At 50.2% G+C, this 26,894-nt stretch overlaps 1 protein-coding gene across 2 annotated transcripts in view; it reads right to left on the reverse strand.

Moving 5' to 3' along the window:
- SHROOM2 (shroom family member 2) overlaps positions 1 to 26,155 on the reverse strand; it is a 128,908-nt gene extending 102,753 nt beyond the window's left edge. For both annotated transcript variants that reach the window (XM_033106576.1, XM_033106567.1), the window contains exon 1: positions 25,991 to 26,155. In XM_033106576.1, the coding sequence (XP_032962467.1) occupies positions 25,991 to 26,155 (165 nt within the window). The remainder of the gene's footprint in view (positions 1 to 25,990) is intronic.
- Between the last annotated feature and the right edge of the window lie 739 nt (positions 26,156 to 26,894).

Raw genomic sequence — 26,894 nt, forward strand, 5'->3', positions numbered from 1 at the left:
GCCCTCCAACGCCCAATCCAGGGTCACAGCTGTTCTTAGCGATTTCTAGCTCCAACCTGTTGAGCACCATCTAGGTGTCGGGCAAGAGGTCCAGGTCCTACGGATTCTGGAAAGAATGCTGCAAGGTGGGGTTTTCCAACTCCTTTTACAGATGTGCAAACTGAGGCTGGCTGTGGTTAGGCATTTTACCTGAGCTCCCTGTCAAGGAAAAAGAGGAGAGAGATGAAGGAACTGGGGCCCAAGAGAAGGGAGGAGGGGAGAGGAGTGAAGAAGAGGGGAGAGGAGAAGAGGGGAAGGGAGGGGAGAGAGGTGAGAGGAGGAGGGAGGGGACAGGAGGAGAGGGGACAGGAGGGGCAGACGGACAGACTAAAGCCCAGAAATCACTTGCCATGTACAATCCATCCGTGCGTAGACACAACCCGCTCCTGCTTCCCATGGACTCCAGGTCTTTCAAACAACCACAGAGCCTAAGTCAGGTGTTCTACCTGAGGCCAACGGTCAAGAGAGAAAGGAGTGGCCTTTGGAGTTACATTTCCTGACTCTGTTTTGAAATGAAAATATTAGGTCACCGTATTTACAGTAAACATGGGTATTTTGTTTTTCCCAATGCAGTGAGCTGTTTCCAGAGTTAACAGGATAAAACCTACTTTCCGTAGCAGCGAAGTAAGACTTTGTGGGCCTTGGAACCAGCCAGGATGGGCAGAGGTGACCTTGACTGGCTGAGCAGGACACACTACAGCCGTCTTCTAAAGGGACGTCCTGGTTCTTCGTGCCGCGGGTGCTGGCAAGCTCCCGTGAGCTCCACAGGAACCAGGCACAGACGGCGCCCTCCTCCCCGGCCTCACCAGGCTCGGCAACAGGAAGCCCAGGCACCGGCCCTGCCGGCCCAGGGACACACAAGCAGCATGTCCGCTGTGTGTCTGCATGCAGGGCCTGTGCCTGCTCATCTCTAATGAGGAAACGCCCACCATACTCGCAGGCTGTGTCCTGGGACTCCCTTTTCTTCCCGTTGATGCGTCCTAACTCCCGAAAAGGCTCCAAAGCAATGCAGGGAACCGCCCACACCACCTGGGAATTTGCAGGGAAAGTCACGAGGTGGGAAGGGAGGCAGCGTCCGCCAGTGCGCAGAGAAGAGGTCCTTTGGAGCATCTGCACATGCAGACGCTGGACCACTGTGATTCCACAGTGGCATTTCCTCCCTCCTTTGGCTGCTTCTCTGATCTGCATTACCTATTCCTCTCCACCTACCTGCCACCTTCTTCCCTCACCTCCTCCCTTCCCCTCTCTGCTGTCCCAGGGGAGCTTCTCTATCCAGTGCAGGTAGGTGGGGAACACAAAACAACGGCAGGAGAGGTGAGTGGAGCTCAGGGGCACCAGTACCCAAGGGCAGGCACCGAGAAAGCACGGAGCTGAACGCGCAGGAAGAGAAGGCTCCCAGGGGACTGAACGTACAGATAGCTAAGAGACAAAGATCAACTCGTGGGGACACGCGAATAAACCCACAGTAATAGAGGAAGAGAACAGAGAGGACAGCTGTCCTCTTCCAGGTGACAGTATTTAGTGACAATATTTCTAGGGACGTTGTGCAGGACCAACTGGAGATAGGAGAGAAACTGCTTAGAAGTCCAGGTAGGAGGAGAACCAATGGGGGGTGGGAAGGAGCAAAAAACTCATTTTATTTATTAAAAAATACGTATCAAAACTTCATTCCATAAGTGTCCCACAGGAAATTTCAAAATCAAACGTTTGATTCCATGCATGCGCTAGACAGAAATGTAGTACGAAGCCACAAAAAGACATAGAAGAACCTTAATGCATGTGAAGTGAGAGAAGCCAGCATGAAAAAAAGCCAGTATGACTCCAACTCTGTGACATTCTGGAAAAGGCAGAACGATGGAGATGGTGAAAAGATCAGGGGTTGCCAGGGGTTAGGAGGGAAGAGAGATAAACAGATGGAGCACAGAGGATGGTTAGGGCAGTGACAGTTCTCTGTGTGACACTGTCATGGTGGACACATGTCGTCGTACACTTGTCCAGACCCACAGAACGTACACCACCAAGAGTGAGCCCTAGTGTAAGCCGTGGACGGTGGGTGACAGTGACGTGTCAATGTAGGTTTACTCTTGGTAAGAACATGCCACTTGGATGAGTGACATTGATAACAGGGGGTGCTGTTATGGGGACAGGGAGTGCATACGTCACAGCTGTACCTTCCTCTCGATTTTATCGTGAACCTAAAACATCTGTATAGAGTCTAAAATAAAAAACCAAACATCGGGGCGGCCGGTTGGCTCAGTTGGTTAGAGCGTGGTGCTCTTAACAAGGTTGCGGGTTCGATCCCCACATGGACCACTATGAGCTGCGCCCCCCCCCCACAACTAGATTGAAACAACTACTTGACTTGGAGCTGATGGTCCTGGGAAAACACACTGAAAATAGTTTTAAAAAAAAAATCACCCCCATAATTTCTAAGCCCAAAAATTTCTAAGTAGAAAAAATACCAAGTAATAAACAGATACCAAGGAAACAAGTCTACATTTATTTTGCGTGAATCTCTGAAAGCCTGGGCTACAATGATGGTGGTTGTTTATGACACTTTGGAAGTAATTACGCAATTTTGTACCATTCATATAAATTTTCTTTAAAGAAACAGCCCCAAACAAACCTCCTTTCAGGCGCCCTTATGTTCAGTCAGACATTTTCCTGCCGTAAACCAACTCTGTGACCTTGGGGAGAGACCTTTAACCTTCAGCGTGTTCTCCACCACACAAAGCTGTGTAACTAGAAATCCCTTCTTGCCCTAAGATGTCATCAGGGTCTGCAGATGACACCTGACGAAAGAGAAGGGGTGGGACTTTAAGAAATGAGACCTACCAGGCAGGGAAAATGAATGGACGCTAACAGAGCTGACAGAGGAAGTGACAAGGTTTGTACAAACAAAAGCAGGTGGAGAGAGGACTGGGGAAGGACGCCCCACGGCACTGGAGAGCAACAGCAGGCAACGTTAAGCAGGGCTCATCAATTACCCTGGACTGATCTCGCGTTTAAGAACTTACAGCCCCTACCACAGCACTCAATGCAGTGCTAGCCACTGCAGTGTGACGGCCCACATCCACTTAGCAAGCACCTACTGTGCACACACTACTCCGGAGAAGAGACCCACTAAGTGCACTCAGGGCCCACACCTAAGTCTAACTGGCACAGACTTCCTTTTCTCAGCCGGCGGCATTCCTTCCTCTTGAGGAAACCATTTCTCCCTTGCAGGTTTTCCCATCAATGTCCTGTTACCCCAGCCCACTCCCGACAACAAGGGACAGCACTCCACCCACGCAAGGGACACCACAGTCCCCAGATAAAGTCATGAAGCCAAGTATCCTGCTGTGCATCACGCCTGACGCATCCTGGAGACTCCCCGGCTGGGTGAGTCCGTGCATCACTCTTTTTTCCACTGAGGGTGTGGATTTATGCCGTGTGTGTGTTGCATCCAAAATAGTTCTGGCTCTCCTCCAGTTCTCTGTTCCGATAGCCAGACACACATCTGAAAGGGCCTGTGGGTCTCTTTGTGAGTCTTCTTCGGTAACTAAGTGCTTAGAGTTATAAGGTCTCTAATGATGAGGTCCGTGGGAGCCAGGGGAGGGTAAAAAATGCACACGGAGATCCACAAGAGTTTTCAGCCAAAAAAATTTAAGAAAAGAAAGAAAAGAAAAAGTTGGAAATCAAACATTGCCCAATATTTTGAATCACTTTCTCAACTGTCATCTAAGATGGGCATTTCAGAAATACCGGGAAAACGCAGAATGGAATTCTCAGTCCTGGAGAGACTGTAGTTCACTGTCAACACGCCAGCCAGAGAGAAGAATTGGAGAGACCTGCTCGCATTTCACCATGGGGCAATCAATGACACAGCCCTCGTTGCAGGACGCGGGGTCCCCAGGGACATCCAGCTCTGTTACAGTGAGAACGAACTCGTGGGCGCGGGCGGGCAGTTAGGAGTGCTCAGGGAAGCTTCTAGGAGGCTGCGGCTTTGCTCAGACGTGTCATTCCCCAGTAAACAGAGTCAAGGACTGCCTGTGGTTCTGCTTTGACAGACGGTACCATTTGTTCGTACGTAGCGGGGAAACATTCCCTGTGCTACCGGCAACCCTCTCCTCTCGTCTGCAAGTACAAAGTGGCGTGAAAACCCTTCTGCTCTGGGAGCCAGGACAGAAAAGTCCTCACCCTCCATCTGACCCAACAGCCTAGACACAAAAGTAGAGACAGCAAGTACCGGATGTGTTGCCCTTGTCCGGGGAACACCTGCGGGATCACCAGCCAGGCGGCATGGACAGAGTGGCCCGGAGCGGGGGTCGAGCAGGGTGGGCCCCAGAGCGATGCCACCTTAGCATCCGACCAGCAGCAAAGCCAGCGACTCATGGCCACGCCACACACTCACGCACACGGTTTACAGCCGCACCTCTGCTCGGCAGGCACTGCGGCTCCTGCGGGCTTTGCCAGCTCCCATCTCGCTAGCTGGGCCCCCTCCCTACCCACCTGCCCCTGCTGAGTAAAGCGCTTCCTCACCACTGAGCCTGCCTGCCTGCCCAGCCATGCGCTCTGGCCATCGGGAGTGGCCCAGACTGATCACAGGGACGTGTGCTGGGCGGGCCACCTAGGTCTGAGTGCTTTCCACTTCCTACCAAGCCGACCACGCTCCCAGAGGACACGCAGAGGAGGGGTCACCCGGCCTCCCCCAGGTCCAAACCCTCACTGAGAATCCAAAACAACAGGACGGACTTTCTGAGGCCATTAACTAATGATCCTGGAGACACAGGGTCAGGTCGTGTCCCAGCCAGACGTGACACCCGCAGCACACTGCGCGAAGTCCGACGCCGTGCGCTTCTCCCCCTGCAAACATGCACAGTAACTCACCTCGGTAGCGACCTGGGCTGGAAGGCCGCCGTCATCCGGGTATCCAGGGCACTTTGCCGCAACGAACAGGTTTGTGCTTTTTCCAACCGGAATCACCCTCTCTATTTAGATGCTCACTTCAGAAATCGCTTCACTTCTCCTTCTTATTCAGCCAACAGTAATTGCCCAACCCTGAGGCTCTCTGTGCGCTTGTCACACGCGGTCTCTTACCAGGGACTGGCTCCACACCTTTTAGCCCTAGGACTCTCACCATGTTCTTGTCACTTTAAGGACAAAAAGGCACACAAAACATGTGTAGCCACCTGCTGTCCGGACAAACGGTGGCCCCATTCTTACCTCTCCCAGCATGTGTCTGGGTGGCTCTGCCACCAGGGACCCCGCTCATCAACCCGTGGCCAAACGCACCAGCCACACCTACTGCCAGGCCGCCCGGAAAGCAGTTGCTACCACTGCCACCCCCAGCAATTGCTGTGACGTTTCTACAACACGTGGGCCCACTACTAGACCACCCCATAAACTGCCATTTTCCCGAGTACAGACACGGGAAAACTGTGCTCAAAGATTTTTCAGTGACTGTCCAAGGTCCATCCACAGGGAGGGGTTCGCGCCCGGTTTTCTATCTCATAATTCCATGGTCTTTATGCTACGCCTCGCTGAGGTTTTGTTGTTTGCCTGTTCAACAAGGAAACAACCATTGCTTTGCCAGTTGTAAAAGGTAGGTATACATGTGTACACACATGCCCACGATTTTGTTTTAAAAAAAAAAAAACCAAGCACTAGGTTTGTGCATGAAGTAGAAAGACAAAGCAACCCTCCACCGGCCCCACAAGGTCCTTTTATAAGTTGGTGCAAAAGTAATTGCGGTTTCTGCAATTTATTTTTTTTTAACCTTTTAAACCACAATTACTTTGCACCAACCTAATAAATGCTAAACATCTAACACCAATCACTGGCCACACTTACACACCTTATTTCATCTGATCCTCTGGAAATAGATGTAGTAACGGTGAACAACTTGGGGTTCAGGGACCTGGGGTTCAGGTCCCCAAGGGCCCAAGCCCCCCTCCAGAGCCAAGGGGATACCCACCCGCCCTCAGCTCACAGTTCTGCCGTCTACCACCTTCGCAAGTCAGACTCATATATCCTCAGCCTCAGTTTTCAAAGCTGGAACATGTAAAAGAATAATGATTTGCCCAGATGGACCATGCGCACAAACAAGCACGTCCACAGAACAGGCGTGCGGAACAAATGAGATAAAACATATATAGTACAAAGCTGCGGTTCCCACACGCCGTGAGCCCACACTCAGGACCCCCTGGAGGGGCCTTCAAACACAGCTCCCCGAGCCCCACCCAAGTTTCCGATGAGCCAGTCGCGGCAGGGCCTGAGACTCTGCATTTCTGGCCAGCTCCGAGGAGGCTCGTGCCACTGCGCTCAGACAATCTCTGCTGGGGAGCATTGAGCCTGGCGCCCACAGGGCCACAGCTGGTGGCCTGTACTCCATGAAACAGCTCACCGCCCCAACTCTCTCTTCCTGGTTTAAAGCCCCCGCCCCTCACTCAGCCTCAGCACTGAGGCTGCCCCCTTCCCTTCTCATAACCCCTTGGCCACTAGAGCCCAGGCAAAGCCTGACCTGCTCCACTGCACATGGGGAACCAACGTGGCCTCCTCGGGCTCCGAAAACACACCTGTTCAGGACCAGATGGACTGATTTTCTTTTTTTCTTGAGCTCTGCAGAGAACTCCTGGGGCCTGTGTGTAAACCAACATGAATTAAGGCCAAACTGTAAGCCCGTGATGGTGCCCCCGGCTGTACCTTCGGAATCTCCTGGGGAGCTTCAGAACGAGTGACACCCGAGCCCACCCATGAGCTGCCGACTCAAGTGGTCTGGACTACAGCCAGGCATCCCTAGTTTTCAAAGCCCCCCGGGGATTCAACTGTGCAGCAGGGTTTCAATCCACGGTGCCGGAGGAAACGGAAGTCATCCCCCTTCCTCTGTATAACCGAGGCCTACAGTGACATTTGCAGGAGTCAGTCTGCACTCCTGAGTCAGTCGGGTTTGCACGCTGCACAGAGCCCCCAAGGCTCAGCATGCTTTACCACTGCCCACATTTCAGAAGCGTTGGTGCTTTGGGGTGAGTTTTCCCAACTCTTGCTCATCCTGTGAAAGGTGAGCACATCTAGAGTGATTTTGTTGTGGTTATGGTTTTGAAATGCTTGATGAGAGCTGAAAATAAAGTTATTCTTAGGAATAGAGAATTTTGAAAAGGAAAATGACAGCTCTCAATGAAAGATTATTTGGAGTAAACTTCAGCTGTTTCGATAACCCTTCATATTCAAAAGTCCACTCCATGTGGGTCACTCACGCAGTGATGTATAAGGCTCGATTATTCACAAAGCGTGGCTTTGACGACCACACACCTGCTTGCAAAACCCAACCTGGAAAATGAACATGAAGAAAAAGGTACCCTTGACTTTGACAGAGGTCAATGCATAACACGCTCATTAAGTACCTAAAGCGTGTCAGGCGCTGGGCACACGGAGGATCCCAGGGGAGCCCTGGCCCATGCTGCCAAGCCCTAGAGTCGCCCAAAGGGTTCTGATGGAGGTGCAGCCTACATGCCCCTTTCCCAGTTCCAGGTCTCCAGGTAAGCGGCACGTGCAAGGTGGATGAGCCCTGAGTAAGAAGTAACAGCTCTCAGCTCTGTACTCCCGTCCTGTAACACACACACTCCCTGCGTACGGGACTGGGAATACAGCTTCAGCATGCGGTGTCTAATAAACTATGTCTGGGTCACGAAACTGGGGTACATTTACACAATGGAATATTACTCGGCCATAACCAAGAATGAAATCCTAGCATTTGCAACACCACGGACGGACCTAGAGGATATTATGCTACGTGAGATAAGTCAGACTGAGAGAGACAAATACCATATGATCTCACTTACAAGTGCAATCTGAAAAACAAAGCAAACAAACAAAATGGAAACAGACTCAGAGATACAGAGAATAAACTGATGGCCGCCAGATGGGAGGGAGTTGGGGGAAGGGTGACATAGGGGAAGGGATTAAGAGGTACAAATTGGTAGTTACAAAATAGTCACAAAATAGTTACATACAATAGGGATGTAAAGGGAATATAGTCAATAATGTTATAATAAGTATGCAGGGTGCCAGGTGGGAACTAGCTTCATCAGGGAATCACTTGGTAAGTTGTATAAACATCTAACCACTATGCTATACTCCTGAAACTAATATATTCAATGTCAACTGTAATTGAAATTTTTTTTAAAAAGAAAAAAGGTAAGTTCCCATAAAACATATATACTGTAAAAAAAATAATAATACAAATAAACGTCCCGGAGCACCCACTTCCCAAGGGCTGGGCAGACTGTCCTAACACCCAACATCCTGAAGACTGAGCAGTACGAGGGTGCGTTTTCCTCAGTGTGGACATAAACACAGGAAAAGGAGGAGAAGTCACAAGCACGTACCTTTAACACGCCAGCTCGTTCACTTTATCATCTCCACTTGAGGTTATGGGAACAGAACACTGAAAAATCCTCACATTTTCTGAGAACCCAAAAAGCTTTGAAAGTGAAAATTGAAATTTCATGCTGTCATGGGATCGCTGGTACAAATACTGGGTTCTTGAAGCAAGGACCAATTACACAATGAAACATGGTGTGTGCCGGGAGGAAGGAGTGATGGGGCAATTACCCCAGCGAAAGTCACGGGCTTAAAACACATTCCTCGTGATTTCTTTCAGTTTTTTCCAAGAGCGGTCTGTTATATTTTTTTTTTTAAATACTGAGCTGCGAAGAAGTTTTTTTTTTTTTTTTTTTGACTTGCATTTTCTAGATAGAGCCCTTTAAAGCTCTTCCAAGCACAACTGAAAGGTTGTGATTCCACAACCTTTGCAGTTTGGTATTCAGGGGTTATTTTTCCAAAGCTCCCAATATATGAAGAGTAAACTTGCATCCAGGAGAAATCTTTCCCGCTTTGACTTTGTGACATCGGAAAACGAGATGCCTCATTAAAAGAAGTGAAACTGCTCCACTCCTCTCGCAAAAGCAAACCGTGGCCTCCTCCCTGACGCTGAGAAGCCTGAGAAGCTGGGGTCCCAGTGAGCGACCACTCGGGGCGCACCCCGCAGGAGCTGTGTGGGAATGTGCCCCTATCCTCCCCAGGTATGATGCAATAGAGTGTCGTAACAGGGCGAAACGGACACATTAATGGGCGCAGCCCAGCTCAGACCCTGCACAGATCCCAAGGGCAGAATTCTTGTGTGTCGGGATCTCAGCAGTACAGCGGGCCCCTGGCCCCTGGCTGGCACGGCTTACCCAGAATTCTCCTGCAGCCTGGACTCCAAGCCCTGAGTTCGGCAGCTAGCGAGGAAAGGTTTCCCACAAATACTTTGGTCCAAATGCATTATCCCTGGGGGTAGGGGAGAATCAATGAATGATCTCTAGGTTGATGGACCCCAACTTATATGTTCCTTTCTCTTACTAGAAATCAATGATCTTTTCATGTTTAAACCATTGAACTAAAAAGATCTGAGGGGAAACCCAGGATGTACTAACCTCGTTCACCTAAACCCTAAATGTTGCTTCTCCATGTAAATCTGAAACATGATTTCATGATTACTACCAAAAACAAGACAAAGTAAAAAAGACAAAGAGCTTTGTTCATATCCTGCCTCTTTCCAAGAAAAGTAACTCATACCTGATGTTTTCATGGCACACTATACAATTTTACATGAATTAAAGGCATGACTACAAAAATAAAATCTCATTACTTATGGGGACAATTCAAATACAGTCTCATGATGATTAAGAATAACGAGAAATTTCTGAGATTATTATTCAATTACATAACAGTCAGTTTTTATTCTAGAGCGCTGTTGGCTTGGCAGTAGCCACATACATAACCAGATAGATGGTTATCAACCTGTGCAACATCACACAGATGAGTCATTTGATGAGTTCCCATTTCATGGTGGTGAATATTACTTCTACGGGGCCACAGCTTGGGGCAAGTCTGGACTGCAGAGTTATTACTGGAACTGGGTCCCGAAAGTTCAGGCAGCTCAGCCCACTCTCTGTCCCAATTAGACTAATATTTAAATGACCTTCTTCTGTATTAAGCAGAGGTCATTTCTACACATGGTCTGTAAACCCTTAATCCAGTGAACACACTTGCACATAGACACTTTTCACAAAGGCTTGTTCGTGACAGGGACGAATGACCCTTCAGCTATCTCGTCACTTCTTCACCTACTGAAATCAAAATTAGAAGACTTAATCCCCACCAGGAATTGCTGGCTCCATGTTATTACAAAAAAAAGGAAAAAGATTCTCATCTTCTCTTTCAGAGAAACCCAACTACCTGTGTTTGTGACATCCTTATTTTAATGCATGTTTCGTGAAGAGCAGACAATTTAAATCAAAGTGACCCAGACGGTTTAACTAGATACTACTTTTCACTATTGTTACTCTGAAAAGGGACTATTTTCCCAACCGTTTCCTTTCCTTTAGAAGCAGATAGGACCAGGCATGGAAAACACACACTTAGGAGCACAGCAAGCCATGCGCTTGTTGGGAAGGGCGGTGCCATGGGGAGACGCCGGGCACCTGAGTGAGCCTGTCCAGACAGTGCCTACCCATCCCCCAACCACACGTGCGCAAAGACAAGAGCCAGGTAAGCCCTGGACACACCTGCTCCCTCCACAGAACCTTCTGGAGGCGCCACCTGCATCTCGGAGCTGGGATTCCCATCCCTGCAGCCCAGAACTCCACTGGGCGGAACAGGAGAGGCAACAGCCCTGCAGCCAAATGCCTCAGTCAGGTGACGTCTCCAGCACCCTCCATCCAGGTGCCAGGTGGGACCTACTGTGCCGTGGGGGAACCAGTCAGGTTCCTTGACTTTTCTCTGTCACCACCAGCAGCTCAAGTCTTCCCATTCCTCCCCCATGCCTGCACCCTCTGCCCTTCTGCTGCCAGAGAGAGCCCTGCCACCACCTCCCACTTAAAACCTTCCGTGGCCCCCTGTGTCGGGGAGCAAGGCCTGGGCTCCGGCCTGCCTCGTGCACCGAGGCCTCTCCCCTTCGTCTAACCTGCGGGGACAGCGGCTCCCCAGCTGCCAGAGGTCATTCTCCCTGAAGAGCAAACACTCTCTCCCTGGGTGTCTGCCCGCGGGTGGGAGCCAGCACCCACAGACATGGTCCCTGTGACATGCATGCAGGGCCACCCAGCAACTTCCCAGAGGATGGAGTCTCGCTGGTTGGCTCCTCTCAGTAAGGTCCTTGCAATTCCAGAAGGACGCTGAACACCTCGGCCCCTTTCCTCTTATTAAATAACAGCTTTATGAGCTATAACTGACATTTCATACAATTCACCCTTTTCAAGTGTACATACAGTTCTGTGGGTTTTGATACACTCAGAGTTGTGCAACGTTCACCTCTAGTTCTAGGGCATTTTCATCACTCCCAGAGGAAAGCCGTGCCGTGAGCAGATCCTGCCCGGGTCCCGGGCACCCACCCGTCTCCTCTGGGTCCACGTGCTCATCCGTGCCGGACATCTGATACCACAGACCATACATTACGTTCTCCACCTGTCTGCATTTCCAATACTGAGCATGTGTTGGCCAACGTCGGTGGCGTGCGGCAGTAATGAGCAGAAGGGCATGATTGAAATTCCAGGAACTCGTGGCTTCAGGACACACACGAGGTGTTAGGAGGAGTCAATCACCTTCTGGGGCCAGAGACTCCAGGCAGAGTTCATCTTAAGGTAACACCAGGCCACCCACCCCAACTTCCCACACTCACCCCCTTCCCCCTAACCACCCGCACAAGTCCAGGCTATAGTTTGGGGAAGTTCCCGGCCGCCTCCACGGCTCCTCTACGGGTCCAGAGAAGCAGCATTGCTTTGGAAGCTGGTTCTTATTTCCTGTGCGTAAGACCATCTGAACTCCTTGTTGAAATTCAGATTCCTGGGCCGCCAGCCACCAGTGTTTCAGAGGGTTTGTACTTGTTGATTCTAATGCAAATGGAACAGCAGCAGGTATCAAACGTGACCCAGCATCAGAATCGCTGGGACAGTTCCCCAACGACAGACCCCCCGGTTTTGAGTTCAGTAGGCTAGAGTGGGGACCATGAATTTGCATTCCTAACAAGTCCTCAGGTGATACTGAAGTCGCTGGTCTGGGAACCCCCCCGTTGAAAACCACTGCTTGCTGGGGACTGCCTGCCAAACCCTGCCCGCCTCCTGCTTTTGTAAATAAAGTTTTATTGGCACACAGCCCTTTCGTTTACATATTGTCCTTAAGACAAATATCCCATGTGTTCTGAAAATTGTCCGTCTGAAGATTTTAAAAGATTTTAAGGTTTTTAAAATTGTTCCTTTTCATTCTGTTTGAACAGCCCCAAAGCCAGAACGACCAACCCTACTCTGTATTTATCAGAGGCACGATGCCCCGTGCTCTGGAATCACAGGCAGCACGCCTGGGTGTATGTACGACGAGCTCAAAATGCAAGGAAAGTCCCCAAGAGAACGGAAAACATCTGTCCTGTGAATGCGTGCAGCATTATTCATAACTGTCAAAAGTGCAAACCACTCCATGTCCATCAACAGACGACTAAACACCGTACAATGGGATACTCCCGGCCATAAAAAAGGATGAAGTACCGGCACAGCCTACCACATGGGGGAACCTCAGAAACATTATACTGAGGGACAGAAGCCAGGCACAGAAGCCCACATACGGTGTGATTCCATTTGTATGAAATGTCCAGAACAGGCAAGTTCATAGAGACAGAGAGAAGGCTGGTGGTTGCCAGGAGCAGAGGGAGAAGGGGACTGACTGCTAATAGGCACTCTTCTTTGGGGGGGGCAGAAGGGGGAGCTGAAGAAAACAGTCATCATTTAGGCAGAATCCGATAGAGTGATGGAGGCATAACTAAGTGAACATACTGAGAACCACTCAACTGTACACTTCAAACAGGGTGAATCGCGTGGCATGTGAGTTACATTTCAATTAAAAAAAAAAAATGTTTTAAACTCAAGGGAAAAGAAAGGCAGGCCGGCCTCCCCGGCCCCCATCTCCAGCCACTCCAGCAAACGCAGCGGGCTTCCTCAGCCACTGCGGGGCACACTTTACTCTGGCAAGATGCAGAACAACTTCCAGATTTGCTGGAAGAAAACTCTCTCAGACCCGGAGACGAGGAAGCTGTCAGGTCCGCAAGGACTAGAAAGAAGTCAGGCCTGGCCAGTCTGTGAACCCACAGGACAACGTCCCCTGAGCGCCAGGCCTGGGCTTGTTCAGGCCACAGCCCGTGCTCAGGTGTCACCCAGGCTGATCGAGAGGCAGACTCTGCCACCTCCACACTCACTGGGTCCCTGTGACACTGAACTCTGGTTCCAAAGGAATTTTGGAAGCAGTGAAGATAGGGAAATGCAGCCCAGGAGAGCAGGTGAAGGAGACTCAGGACAGCCCTCTCTCCCCCAGGGGGCTTCAGCAGGGTTTCCTCGGAAATACGAAATGAGATGAAATGCGTAAGCTGCCTTTTCAGGACAAAGCAAAGCCCTGCTAGCCATGCTTCGAGCAATTCAGAAAAGAGAGAAGAAGAAGCGGCTTTCATCTCAGGATTCCCACACATCTGCCTGATTTCCCCGCTTTTACAGCAGAGGCGCCTTCCGTACAGGTCACACCAGAACTCACACGGCTCTATATTCTGGTTTTCTTGCCACTGCACGTTACACGCTGCAGCTCCTGACACTTTGCTATGATGCCCAGGAAGCATCATTCTGTACTGACTTTCGAAACACCTAAGAGGTCCTTTCCTAAATCTCCCTGCACCCACAGCCTCCCCACAGGTCCCCTTGGCCCTGGCCCACAAAAAAGCTTCCCTGCATGACCTGCGTGGTCCCAGAGGTACTCTGCCCTTGGCCTCCAAAGTCCCACATTGGAAGCAAAGCAGCAGCACGAGGCAGGCCCCGTTACACGCTGACACTTGACTGTTGCCTTTTATTACATACCAAGCATGTACTGGGGTACCCAGAACAGACGAGAGCCAGTCCCCTCTCTCGGGCTGTCCCAGTCAATCAGGCTCAAGGATGCTGCAAGGTCCTGGATGACACAGGCCCCCAAAGGGCAGCACGGGGACACTGCGGGAGGGCAGGCCAGGGGCCACTTTGCCTGGGACGTGCAATGTGAGCAAAGACGGCTACGGAACTATGAATATCTTGGACAGAAAGCAAGACAAAGAACCTCTGCAAAGCCTCAAACAACACAGGACCTTGAGGACCAGCTAACAGCTCTCCGATGCAGCACTCACAAACTTGACCTGAGCGCATCTGAATCTTTTCAACTCTTGTTAAAATGCAGATTCTGATTCAGCAGGGCTGGGGCGGGGCCTGAGAGTCTGCATTTCTCCTGAGCACCAATGGGATGCTGACACTATCCATCCAGGGGCCACACTTTGCCTAACGAGAGTCTACAGCACAACCAGCCAAAAGAAATATGACAACAGCCACATATGTAACTTTCGACTTTGTAGGCGACACATTTTAAAAAGCATTTTTAAAAGGAATTTGTGAAGTTCATTTCAATAACAGACTTTATTTAACCCAATGGAGCCAAAATATTATCATTTCAACATGTCATCAACATAAAGGAATTATTAATACTTTATATCCCTTGTTTTTCAGACTAAGTGTAAAACCCAGTGTGCATTTTAACTTGCAGGACATCTCAATTTGGACTTGGCACATTTCAATTGCTCGACAGTCACATATGTCAAGTGGCGGCCATACAGGACACTGCAGGACTAAGGACCAAGGTAGGAGAGAGGACACGGAAAGGCTGGGAAACAGTGAGAAGCCAAAAAATTAGGAACCTTCTATACCCAGCTACCGTGTCACATGAGGAGTTGCTGAGCTGTTACCGTTCCTGAGTTCCAACAAGAGGGTGAGACAGCAATGACCGTTGTGGCACCTGCATTGCTCGAGGTCTGGAATCTGACACCAGGAGAGAGAATCCAGAGGCAGTGTGTAAGCTGGGACCACTGTGACGGTCCAGGCACGCAGTAATGCAGGTATTGGCAAGGGCATGAAACAGAAGCAACGAACCCAAGACATTCAGCCTGCCAAGGACTTGGGGAGCAGGTGGCTGTGGAAGGTCAGGGGAGAGAGAGACATGAAGGACAACTGCTCGATTGGGGTATAAACCTATGCATAAGGTTGGCAATGCAGGAGGAGAGTTCGAGAAGTGAAGGGAGGAGTTGGGAGGCCATGCCAAGGCTGGGGCTGCACTTGGAGAGTCCACACTCCCTCTTTACAGGGAGCACAAGAGATCCCCCCGCAGGTGAGAGAGAAGAGGTCAAGGAAGGGCCTTCAAGAAACGAACACTGTGGCAGACTGAAAAGGAAACGAGCCAGTGACGATCACACGTGAGATGGTCAGAAAGAAAGTGAAACAACGGGTTTTTCAGGAGAATGAGACACCTTTTTCAGATGGCAATTACAGCATGGGTCATTTGTGAATTCACCTCTTGTGAAAGCAGACCAAATCCCTGCCTCGGGGCCCAAGAAGGAGCACGTTCAGGAACCCGCAAAGAATGTAAAACTTACTTTTGGGGGTGAAATTTCACAACTGCGCAGGGTGCTAGGAGGCTGTAATGAGTTTTCTCCAAAACACTCATCACTGAAAACGGGGAAGGAGACTGGAAACTCCCTTGCCCCACCCCCACCCCCAGCTTGTAAACCCTAGCGACATCAGCTGTGTAAGATATTTGGTCAAATGCACACAAAATACCTATGATTCAAGCAGCAGCAGGCCTATCTTTTACAAGTCCAGATGTTTCCTTTCCAAACTTTCATTCAATAGTCAGGGCATCTAAACAGTAAGGAAAACCTTTTTTAAAAGCTTACACATACCCAAAAAAGCACCTAGTTGTTTAAAGACTGACGTATTTGACCAATATAAATACTCAGTTTTCCAGAAGTTAGGATTGTTTGTTTTATATGTCTGTCTAGAAAAAGCTAAATGATAAAACTCAATATATTCCCGAATAACATGTCATTTTTGAAATTGCAAGTAGCATACACAAAACTAAGCTTTGTTTAAGCTACTGTCTGATTCCAAACACTGTCAATATTGTAGTTAAGAGAATTACTTTCAAGCATTTTAATAATCAGACCTACATGCAAAAGCAGAGAATTCCACAGAGAGGGGAAAAAAAAATAGCTACATATACTGCCAGAAATAATATTATGATATGTTTTGGGCCACTGATCAATCTTTTCCTTTATTTTCCCTTGTTTCCAAGAAGGTTCTAATGTTTCTACAAGAAAAAGCAGTACCACTATGCTTACTACTTTACAAGCCTAAGTACAATTAGCACAGATAGATATCACGGTGCTTACAAATTTACAAACACGCACAATTAACACAGACAGAAGCAGAATTTTGTCAGCTTAAGCATTTGCAAGCCACAGGCAAAGAAGTACCTTCCTGTCCTTTGACAGTCAGGGAGGGCTACCCGTCCCCGGGCAAGCTGGGCCACAGCCACGTCACCTGTGCCACAGCCACCTCACCTGTGCAGGCTCTGGGAGAGGCCTCCTGTCCCTCCCCAGACCCTACACTGACTCCCCTTTCCTCCAGACACCACTGATCTGCTACGCTCATCTCCATCTCCCGGTCTTTGATGGTCTAACTCAAGTGTGTCTGTCCATTTCCCCAGGGGGCAAATAGTCTGCTATACGAGATTCTAAGTAATTAATCTGATAAAGGCAGCCCTGGTCGTGAGGATTTAATGTATAACTCTCCCAGGCAACACCTCCTGCACTCTATCTAACCAAGGTGGTTAAGGAAAGGACAATTCAACCCGGAGGAAAGGAGGACGGTCCCATCCCCGACAGACACCAGCAGCTGGCCACCCACGCTCCTCTCTGGCCAGCCCTCCTTATCTGGACTGGGGAATCTCCCTGCCTCGGCCCCACGCCTCCACAGCTCCAGGCAACCATCTGCAGGGAGGGGCAAAGCAAGACAGGGTTAAAATTAAATTATCAACTGAGAGAAAAATCGGAGGTGGAAAGCAGCCAAAACTCTGGGCGTGCAGGTCTCATTTTCTGCAATGAGCTACGTGCTAATTGGACACCCACGGTGATTCCTTTTACAAAGTAAATAGTCATTCCCTCCTGTATGGGTGTAAGTTAAGCATTGTACATTCAGCCTCTTAAAGCTAGGTGTATTTGTTAAAAGGAAAACTTTGATTTAGCTCCCGATTTCATTTGTTAGACAGAATAGCCTAATTCTAGTAAGTAATCCAAGAAACGTGTAATGGCCCAAACACAACAGAGGCCTGTTTCTTGCTCATGTAATGGCACTGGTGGGAGGTGAAACGTGTCCTGGGCAGCAACCTCCTGTCATTCAGGGACCCATGATAAGGCTGTGTCCTAGGGCCACCTTTATTCCAGACAACCGGAAAAGGGGGACAGTAGGGCAGGCTGCATTTGATTGGGAAGAACTGTCACATGGCCATATCTAGTTGCAAGGGAAGCTGGGAAATGTAGTCCAGCAGTGTGTCCACAAGGAAGAGGAAACAAGAACGGTATCTCTGCCACTCCTACGGGTCCAACTCTATGCCTGGAAGATCGGCTAATATTTAACGCCCACCTTTCTGACTATTTTCACATCCCAAACCACTTTTCTAAAATCCTATTTTCTGAATTGATCTGAAAGAGATACTCTTTGTTGATATTTTAAAAAGAAGAAACACTAGTGTTCAAAAAAAACTTTTGGTGGAAAGAATCACTCCAGTGGGCTGTAAACAGCACAATGAATATATTGGTGCTGGACAACAGACATTTATTTTAATTAAATACTCTTTTTCAAATCCTACCCTAAACAGTCAAAATCAGCCACAAAATCTCTAGTAGACATATTATTAAAATGTTGCCATACAAAATCCAGCTTAAAGTCTTTCTATAGTAAATCAGAGGCGGTTCACTACATTCATAGTACTTTTCCTAGTTTTTCAAATTCTTAAAGAAGCAGAACTGAATAGGGAAAGGCACAGGGGAGGAGAGGAGAAATTTAATTTACTAGAGCTAGCTTTCTGTATTACCTTATTTAACCCCCATGATAATGTGCTTAAAATGAGAATGGTTCCAGTCTGACAGCCTGAAGGACTGCGGATCAGGAAAGGACACACAAGCATTGCCACTCATCACTGGTGAGGATCTTCCCTCCGCACTGGAACCACGGGTGGCCAGAACAAGGGGCAGAGGTGACCCCTCTCTCCTCAGTGAGCAAAGCAGGGTTCCTCGAGACTGGCAGACCTCACTCCCATCACCTTGCAAATCTGCCTACACCCAAATTTATTTTCAGCAGAGAGAAAAATTACTACGACAAGATCATGCGCAGCCCCAAAGAAACAATGGAGACTGTGGCCGTAAAGGAGCCCCCAGGGAAGCAGCCACACCAGATCACTCACCCTTTAGCACACAGCCTCCAGAGACCGCTTTGGTCACCGCCTTCAACTACATGCAGATGGCAACGATCACCAGACATCGAAGAGAGACCCTAACAGGGACGAGAGAAGGCAAACCAAACAAACAGAAAGCAGAAGCAGAGCTCAGAAACTGAATCTATGCGGAAAGACATTCAAGAAAACAAAGCTAAATATCCCCCAAAGATATGAAAGAACCATGAAACAAGGTCAGCATGGTATCAAAAAAGGAACATTCCAGAACAATAAAAACTTTGGAATTTGAAAACACTGAGAGCACAAATTTAAAATTCAAATGGAAGGACTGGAAGATAAAGTTGCACAAACTCTCCCAAGCACAAAAATACAAAGAAATGAAAAATAGATAGAAAAAAATGAGAGCCAGTCCAAAGGATCAAGAAACAGAAAGGTGTGTCCTCTCGCCTGACCGCTGGTGGAGAACAGAACACACCTACAAAGTGCCTGGGGAGAGCTCTCTCTCACTGAGACAGTCTCCAACTGTCGCCAAACAATACATTTATTAAGGTCAAATAATGACATTTTCAGACACAAAAGGTCTCAAAAGACTATCCCGTGTGTCTGAATGGATTAAAAGATTTTTCACAATTGGGGAACAAGGGGGAGAATGAATCAATAAGTACATAGAAAATTAAGCAAAGAGACAAAAATATCATTAACCTTAATGATTATGAAAACTTGGGGGGGGCAGGGCAAGGAATCATAATTTGTACCACTAGGCTCAGCAGTGACAACACTGGCAATCAAAATAATGTAAACACTGAATAGCAACTCAGTGGTCCTCAAAGGGGGTGATTTTATCCCCAAGGAACATCTGACATTATCTGGAGACACGTTTGCTTGGGTTGAGGGTTCTAACGGCTTCCAGGGGATGGAGACCAGGGACGATATGCTCAGCATCCTACAGTGCAGAGGGCAGCCCCCACAACAAAGAATGATTTGGCCCAAAATGTGCATAGTGCTAAAGCTGAAAAACCCTCTTCTACCCAAAATTACCATGTAATGACATGGGGAGAGTGGGGGCCCAAGCAATGTGCCTAGGTAGGTGGTTGGAAGGAGGTGTGTTGGGGGGGGGGAGACTAAATCCCAGGCTTCTACAGTGGGAAGTTAATAGTTACCTCTGAAAGGAGCAAACAAAGTAGCAGCATTCTAGAATGTAAGCAAATGCCAACAGAAATCAGCTAAAAAGTTTCAATAGTTGTCTCCAGGGAAGAGGAAATGACAGTTGGGAGAGCTGCTGGTATGATAACTAGCCTGAGGAACTATTTGATTATTTAAACTGTGTAAGAACTACTTTGATAAAAACGAAAACAAAACTCAAAAAGATACACTAACATTTTGTCCCTTTCCTTCCATGAATATGTAAAAATACTGCCTTTAAAGCGCTCTGCAGCTACCTTGCCTGGGCTCTGGTTGACCTTCACAATTTGCCTTTGATCTGAATGTTTCAGTCCCTTTGGCCAAAAGAAAGTAATCACTACCATTCCCAGCCCGTCTTCCTCCCCCATCCAACAGAGGCAGCTGATATTCCCTACAATTTAATAATACCCCAGAGATTTCAAAACCAGCCCAAGTAAAAAACGATACTTTTGCTTTGCAATTCAGACCATCCTGGCTTTCCAGAACAACCTGATTTGTATGAACCTAAAATAAGGTGTGTCCGGTTCATTTTTAATGATACCCTAGGGTCCTTCTACCAAGATCTATTCCCCCAAAGAGATGCCGTAACATTCACACTGCTGAACAGAACCGTCTCGACCTACCACAGGGCCATGCAAATATCTGATCCAACAAGGTAACTGGAAAACAATTCTTCCAGAATATACACCCCCAGTGCTGGATACTGGTGGCGATGTTTTAAAAAGACCAAAGAGAGCACCATGCAACCCTGAGCTCTTTCAAAGTGCTTCATGGGGGTGAAAGTGGTCGGCTTGGAAGAGCCTGCCGTGCAGAAACTGTCCTCAGAGCGCTGCCCCGTTCCTGCCGCGTGTTTGAAAGCAAAAGAAGGAAGATCTGAAGAAAAAGTCTGTTTGGCCTCGAAATCCTTAAATGATCTTGCTGAGTGTTTACACTGCTCCCAGTGTACAAGAAAAGCACCACAGAGTCCCAAAGAAATCCGCAAACCCAGGTTTATTTGCATGCTGACACAACACAACTTTGGCAAGGGCACAACTCCACAATGCTTTCCAAACAGAGAAACCGACCCTTTCCGAGCAAGCAGCCCCGTGTCCTTGGCCATGAAATAGAAAAGTAAGTTAAGAAACCCCAGCCCGTCAGGACAAGGTGAAACAGTCTTTTTATGCGCCTTTCATTATCACATTATCATACTATTCTACATTTAGCTCCTGGGAAAACAAGTTTTTTTTGTTTTTCAAAAGATGACTGTTAGGACATGTTAAGAAATAATCCTAAGTGAGCCAGGAAAAGCAATCCATCATGGCGGAGTGTGACGCACAGTTTGCATTTGCAGCTTTCACACTGCAGAAGCCTCTGGATTTATAGGTGTGAGTCAAGCTAAATTACTTTCTGAGAGGCGAAGAGTCCTCCACTCGTAGAAGCTCCGAGCCCCAGCCACCAGACCTCAGGGCGGGGTCTCAGGCTCTGTGCCTGATGTCCCACCCCCACCAAAAGCCCTGCGAGGACCCGGGTGAGAGCTGCCAGGGCCAGGCGGGCGCAGGCTGAGACAGGGAAACACAGAGAGATTTGAATGCCAGCTGGCAAGGCAGGGCTGCCAACTGAAAGGGTCTTTCAGCACAGGAAAGAAAACGCACCTTTTTTCTTCTTTTTTTTTAGGCATACTATTAATTCTTCAGTACAAATGAGTGTTTAGAATCACACTCATCCCAGCAACACAGAAAACACTGCGTCTGACCTCGGAAAACGGCAGGGACCTCACGATCGGCCGTGAGCGGTGGCTGCGGCCACGCCAGTACCCAAAGCACCTGGGTTTGCTGAGGCGGCGGGACCCCAGACCTCCCCAATTACCTCCTGTGACACCTGGAAAAGCAGCAGACTCCTCGGTGCAGGGACTGACCTGGGCTGTGCTCAAACAGAAATCCAGCAAAATCCCCAGACATGTTGAGGTCCTTCAGCCCCTCCCCCACGGCGTGTTCAGCAGACCCCGCTTTGTGAAAACCTCTACTGATCACTGACAAAGGACTTGGCTCTTGGGGACACATATAAGGCCATCAGGACAACGTCGCTGCTCACTGCAACTTCCCTGGTCTTGGGGTCCCCAGTGACGGTGACATTGATGACAGTGACACCGCAAGGCCCCATAGAATGGAGCCCTTTCTCAAAACCACCAAGGAGGATGCGTGACGGGCTCGGTGCCTCCCACGCCCACCACGACCCATGGCCATCTTGGCCCTGCGCCTTCCGTGAGCGGCGCTGGCTGATGGTTTACATAGGACATTTGCCACCTGGCTGTGTGCCCCACCCCAGCTGTGCTACGATCCCCCTCCATCCCACCTGCACCATCCAAACTAGAAAGGCCATTTAAGGACGTTGTCTCCTATCCAGGGACACGTTTTAAGGATCTGCAGCCCCGGCTGGGTGGCATCCCAAACCACAGTGCTCCCACCTCCTCAGGAGGGTTCTATCCTCCAAGGCACCCTGAAAACTGGGAGCTGCCCATGGACCAGGCCAGGCCCCCAGCCATGTCTCCCCTGGGGCAGCTGGGTAAGGCTCTGGCATTCTTCAATGGGGGACTCTAAGAAATGGTGAAAGGAGGGGCTGGGGCTTCATTCCTTCCCCCTCCACAAACATTCCTGAGGCCGCAGGGGGCCGCTGACACCCAGCTGGCACAAAGAATGCTTCCTTGGAATCCTAGCCCCTCCAGTGACATTTTAGAAATCAGGTCCCCCCACTGAAGTTTTACGTTGCTGAACTGATGGGGAAAGGAACAGGCAGAAACAGCAGGACCTTGTGCATGGCCGTATCTACTTACACAGGTTCTGCCTCCCAGTGGAGTCTGGGAAGTACGAACTGCTCAAGGTCTGTGTCACTGTCAGGACGCAGGCATCATTCTGCTCCCTCTCGGGCAGCAGCATGGAAACAGGGCTTTGGTGTGTTTTCTAGCCCTAATAAAATGTCAGGCTCCAAGTCAGCGTTAGTGTATTCAGCGGTGACCAGCCCGGTGGCCACCTTCCGTGGAGGTCTGGTGGGACTTCACACAGGCGTTCTGAATTCCAAGAATGCCACTCCCGGTAAGTCAGCATCCCCTTAACTGCAAACTAGACCCCAAGAAAAGACAGTCCGTACCCAGCAGCCCCGCTGACCGCCCAGAAAACACAGCACTGGGCAGGTCCAGCTTCGATTTCCTTTTTCCAGCTACAAAAATGCAGATGAAGCAAGTATTTGTTTGAGTTTTACTATGTAAATAAAGCCCATTATCAGGGCCAGCGCTGGGAAGGAAACAGCTCTGCTGGCACGGGCTGGCCATGCCAGGGGCCTCCAAGCACACCACCCTCCAGGCCGCCGTCTTCAACAAGAATGAACATGAGCTTTAAAAGCTACAACCCTTTCAAAGAAAGGTGACAGCTACATGGCTAATCTAGCAATGGCAGTATTGCATCCAGGGGATAGACATCTGGCAGTGTCAGGAGATGTTCTTTTGGGTTGTAACACCTGGAGAGGGGGTACTGGTGCTGGAGGCCAGGGACACTGTTAAACATCCTACAGTGCACAGGACGGCCCCCCAACAAACAATGAGTTGGCCCAGAATATCGACAGTGTCAAGGTTAACAAACCATCATCCAGTGATGTGACAGTTACTTAATATGGCTTTGCAAGTGATTCCGGACAAGAGCAAATGGCCCTGACTGGAGGAAACAAACATAGGGACATCCGCAGACAAGATCTGGTCCTCAAGACCCTTCTCTAGATGTGCCAGGTTTGTGACCTCAGGGCACACCATTTAACCACTCTCGGTTAATAACAGCTTCTCCGTGTAACGATCAGGGACTGAAGCAGCCTTGTTCGTGGCTGGCCTTCCAGTTCTAAGATACACACTCTGAGAGGCTTTTAAATGAGACCTCCTTATCATAACAAGTGTGACTTCCCACACTGGATCCGGCTTCTCCCACGTCACATTCTGTTAAACAGAAAAATGTACTGTGTAGGACCTCAGAGCTCTAACACGTAACTAATTACAGAGCTTTTTAAATGCAAAAAAAAAACCTATTAGAAAAATTACTATCTACTAATTAAGCCCTGAAGATTTTTCTGTAGCTATAGGGAAAGGAAGATTCCAAACTCAGATTCATTCAAAATCTGGTGGTGAAACCATTTCCCCAGTCTCTGTCACAAGCGTGTATTTCCATTCTTTAAGTGGTTAGAAGTGGACATGCTTTCCTTCCTCTTTTTCTAATAATGTGGTAGTTAATTACTAGCTGTTGGATCGTAAGCATCACTGATAACTTCACCTAAGAGAAAAGACTGCCAATACCACACAATACAACATGTGGTTAAAAAATACGTGCGCATGTGCAAGCACACATGTGCACCTTTATATACAAGTGTGCATGAAAACTAAGTACAGAAGTCCCAAAAGGTTCTGAACCCTCTCCATCCTAAGCAAAGAAACCACGAATCTCCAGCCACCACGAAGCCTCTATAAAAACTAAGCAGTTTAAGGGAGGGAGGTATGCTCACCTCCAGTAAAAGTCACAAGCATTTTATCTCTGCAAAATCCTGAAGCACCATCTGGAAAGGTCGAGCTCACACTCGGCTACCAGCTTAGCCACAAAACCTTTCCCCAAAAACCTTAGCAACTAGTGTGAGAGCTAAGCTAACCAGCAGGCCCAATAAGGCCCAAACCGCCTCACATGCCCTGAAAAGGCCCAGGTGTATGTCCACTAGGTTTAGTAACCAACTCCTTCCGTTTCTAGAATGGGGACCTCTTGGACAGGGAGAACAGGAGGCCACTAAAAACACACTGGGGGTTTTTGGAACCGTTTTAGAACTAAAAATATACTGGGGTACCTGTAGAAAAGAGGAGGAGCTTTTCTGGGGTCCCTTTATCCAGCTTCTGGTAAAACAACTGAATTTTAAAGTGACTTCCAGCTCTCTTCTACTTTGTGAGGTCAAAAAGCAAGACTCACCCTAAAAAACGTTTTGACAACTTACTCCATCTGCTATGGATTGGACTCCATCAAAACATGGAAGGCATGTTTTGAATCGTGTCTTTGTTTAAAAGAAATACATGAAATGCTAAAGGTCTGAGTAATTTACCTGCTATCTTTTTAATTCTTGCCATCAGAAATGCCCTGTAAACCCTTTATGAAAAAGGTACAGGCAAAGAAATACGTTGTAATACACAAATATGCAAGAAAGTGCCTTTTCTGGGCAAACTGTACTGGCGACTGCCCACCATCTTTTCAAAGAACCCCATTCGATAACAAATTCAGTGCACATCTGAACAAGTCTCCCCTCAAAGTCTCCAGTTCTGTCCATATAAAAATGAGAGAAAACCTTGAAGTTTGGTGTCTCCTTTGCTCATCTGAACAACAAAGCCACACCACTTCCCAAATTCATTACCGGAGGGGTGGGTGAGGAGTCACTGTATTTCTTCCTGCAGTGGTGAAGCAGGAAAGCAGAGAAAACCGGTAGGTCACCTTCAAAAGCTTCCAGTAGCCAAGAATTTTTACATTTTAAGGGAACTTTGTCCCTAGGAATAACCGGGCCCAACCTTTCCCAGAGAAACTGATCAATGGACACTTTTCATCAGAAGAAAACTGGACGACTGGGTTGTTTGTGAGTTTTTACAGATCTGTATAGTTGGGCTGGTCAATTTCACGATGGAGTTTTTTTTTTTCTCCCAGTTTTGAGACAAGAGAATTCAGGTCTAAAGCACCCCTCCCCCCAACACACATTTATGCAAAACACATTCCTGATGAGACACATCAGGAATTTCGTATTATTGGAGCTCAAATCCCACTTTCCTAAAGAACGCAGCAAAGTTTCTGTACGTTTCTGCCGGTCTCCACAGCGCCGTGGATCTAGGGCTGGAAGCCGAAACTCAGTCAATATTGATGGGCTGATGGGAATCGAGAAGCTGGGCTGGCGGCAGCTCTGGTCTGGGTTTCCTAGTGATAAGGGGTGCAGGTCCGAGGCGTGCAGAACCAAGGACCCAGAGAGGCAAACACCTGTGGGGGCAGCTCTGCGCACCCCCGGGAACGTGGGAATGTTCCTCCACGGGTTCTGGGCAGCCCCACAGGTGCAGGCCGCCGCTGGCCAGGCCGGGAGTGACAGAGGACCCAGCCGGGCCCCTTCCCGGAGGGGGAGGGGAGGGGACCCGGAACAGGAGCCATTTAAACGCCGTGCGGCGCCGGGAGTCAGCAGGGCTGGGAGCCGCCACGGAGCGGCGGGGGTAGCGCGCGGACCACACACCTATACGCGTCCAGGTGCCCACGGCCCCGCACGAGACCCGAGCAGGCGCGCGCCCCGGTGCCGGGGGCTCCATCGCGCCGCCCCCTCCGGCGCCCCCACCCCCTGCGCGCCCCCCGCCCGCTTGCGGGCTGTCACCCAGAGGATCCCGCGGACGCCTTACCTTGGTGATGACCAGCGGCTCGCCGTGCTCGCGGCCGCCTTTCAGGGTGAAGCCCCACGGGGCGCCGCCGCTCAGCTGCACCTCCACCAGGCGCCCGCCGTCGGCCGCCCGCGCCTCGGCCTCTGCCAGGCGCTCGGGCCGCGCGCGGGGCTCGGCGCCCTCCATGGCGCGGGGCGCGGGGCACCGGGCGCGGGGCGCGGAGCCGGCGCGGCCGCTCAGCCCCCGCGGCCCGCCCGGCCCGCGCCCATGCACTTCGGGAGCCCCGGGTGGCCGAGGGCGAGGGAGGCTCCGGGCTGCCGCCGGCCACTGGCAAACTTGCGCTGCAACTTAGGAGGAAAGTGCCGGCCGGGGCCCGGGAGGGAGCCGGGAGGGCGGGCGGCGGGGAGGGCGGCGGGGAGGGCGGGCCCGGAGGGGGCGGGCCGACGGGGCGGGGAGCGGCCGGCCCGCGCACTGGGGGCTCGCGCGGCTCGGCGGCAGGAGGCGGGGCGCGCTCGGGCCCCCGCGAGGTGCCCGCAGGGTGGGCGGGGCGCGCGCCCGGGGCCGATGGCGGCGCGGGGCCCGGCCTCTCCTCCCGCGCGGGCGCCGGCGGCCCTGGAAAGCTCGGGGCGGGTCCGCTCGCCGCCCGGGAGGCCGAGGCGCCGCAGGTGAGGCGGCGGGAGCGCCCGTGCGGGGCGGGCCGCGGCCCGAGGCCGCCGGAGCTCCCGACGTCTCCATCTTGGAGCGCGCGGCCGGCCCTGCGCCCTCGCCTTTGTTGGCGCGGACCGCGCAGGTGAGGCCGGAAGTGGACGGCACCCGCGGGCCCGCGCGGGCCGGCGCCGCGCCCGCCCGTTCCCGCGCGGACGGCGGGTCCCGGGAGCCCTCCGCGCGCCCACGCCGTCCCGGTCCTGGCCCCGGCCGGGGCGCA

Source organism: Rhinolophus ferrumequinum, chromosome X (assembly GCF_004115265.2).
Source record: "Rhinolophus ferrumequinum isolate MPI-CBG mRhiFer1 chromosome X, mRhiFer1_v1.p, whole genome shotgun sequence".
In the NCBI taxonomy this organism is placed as follows: Eukaryota; Metazoa; Chordata; class Mammalia; order Chiroptera; family Rhinolophidae; genus Rhinolophus; species Rhinolophus ferrumequinum.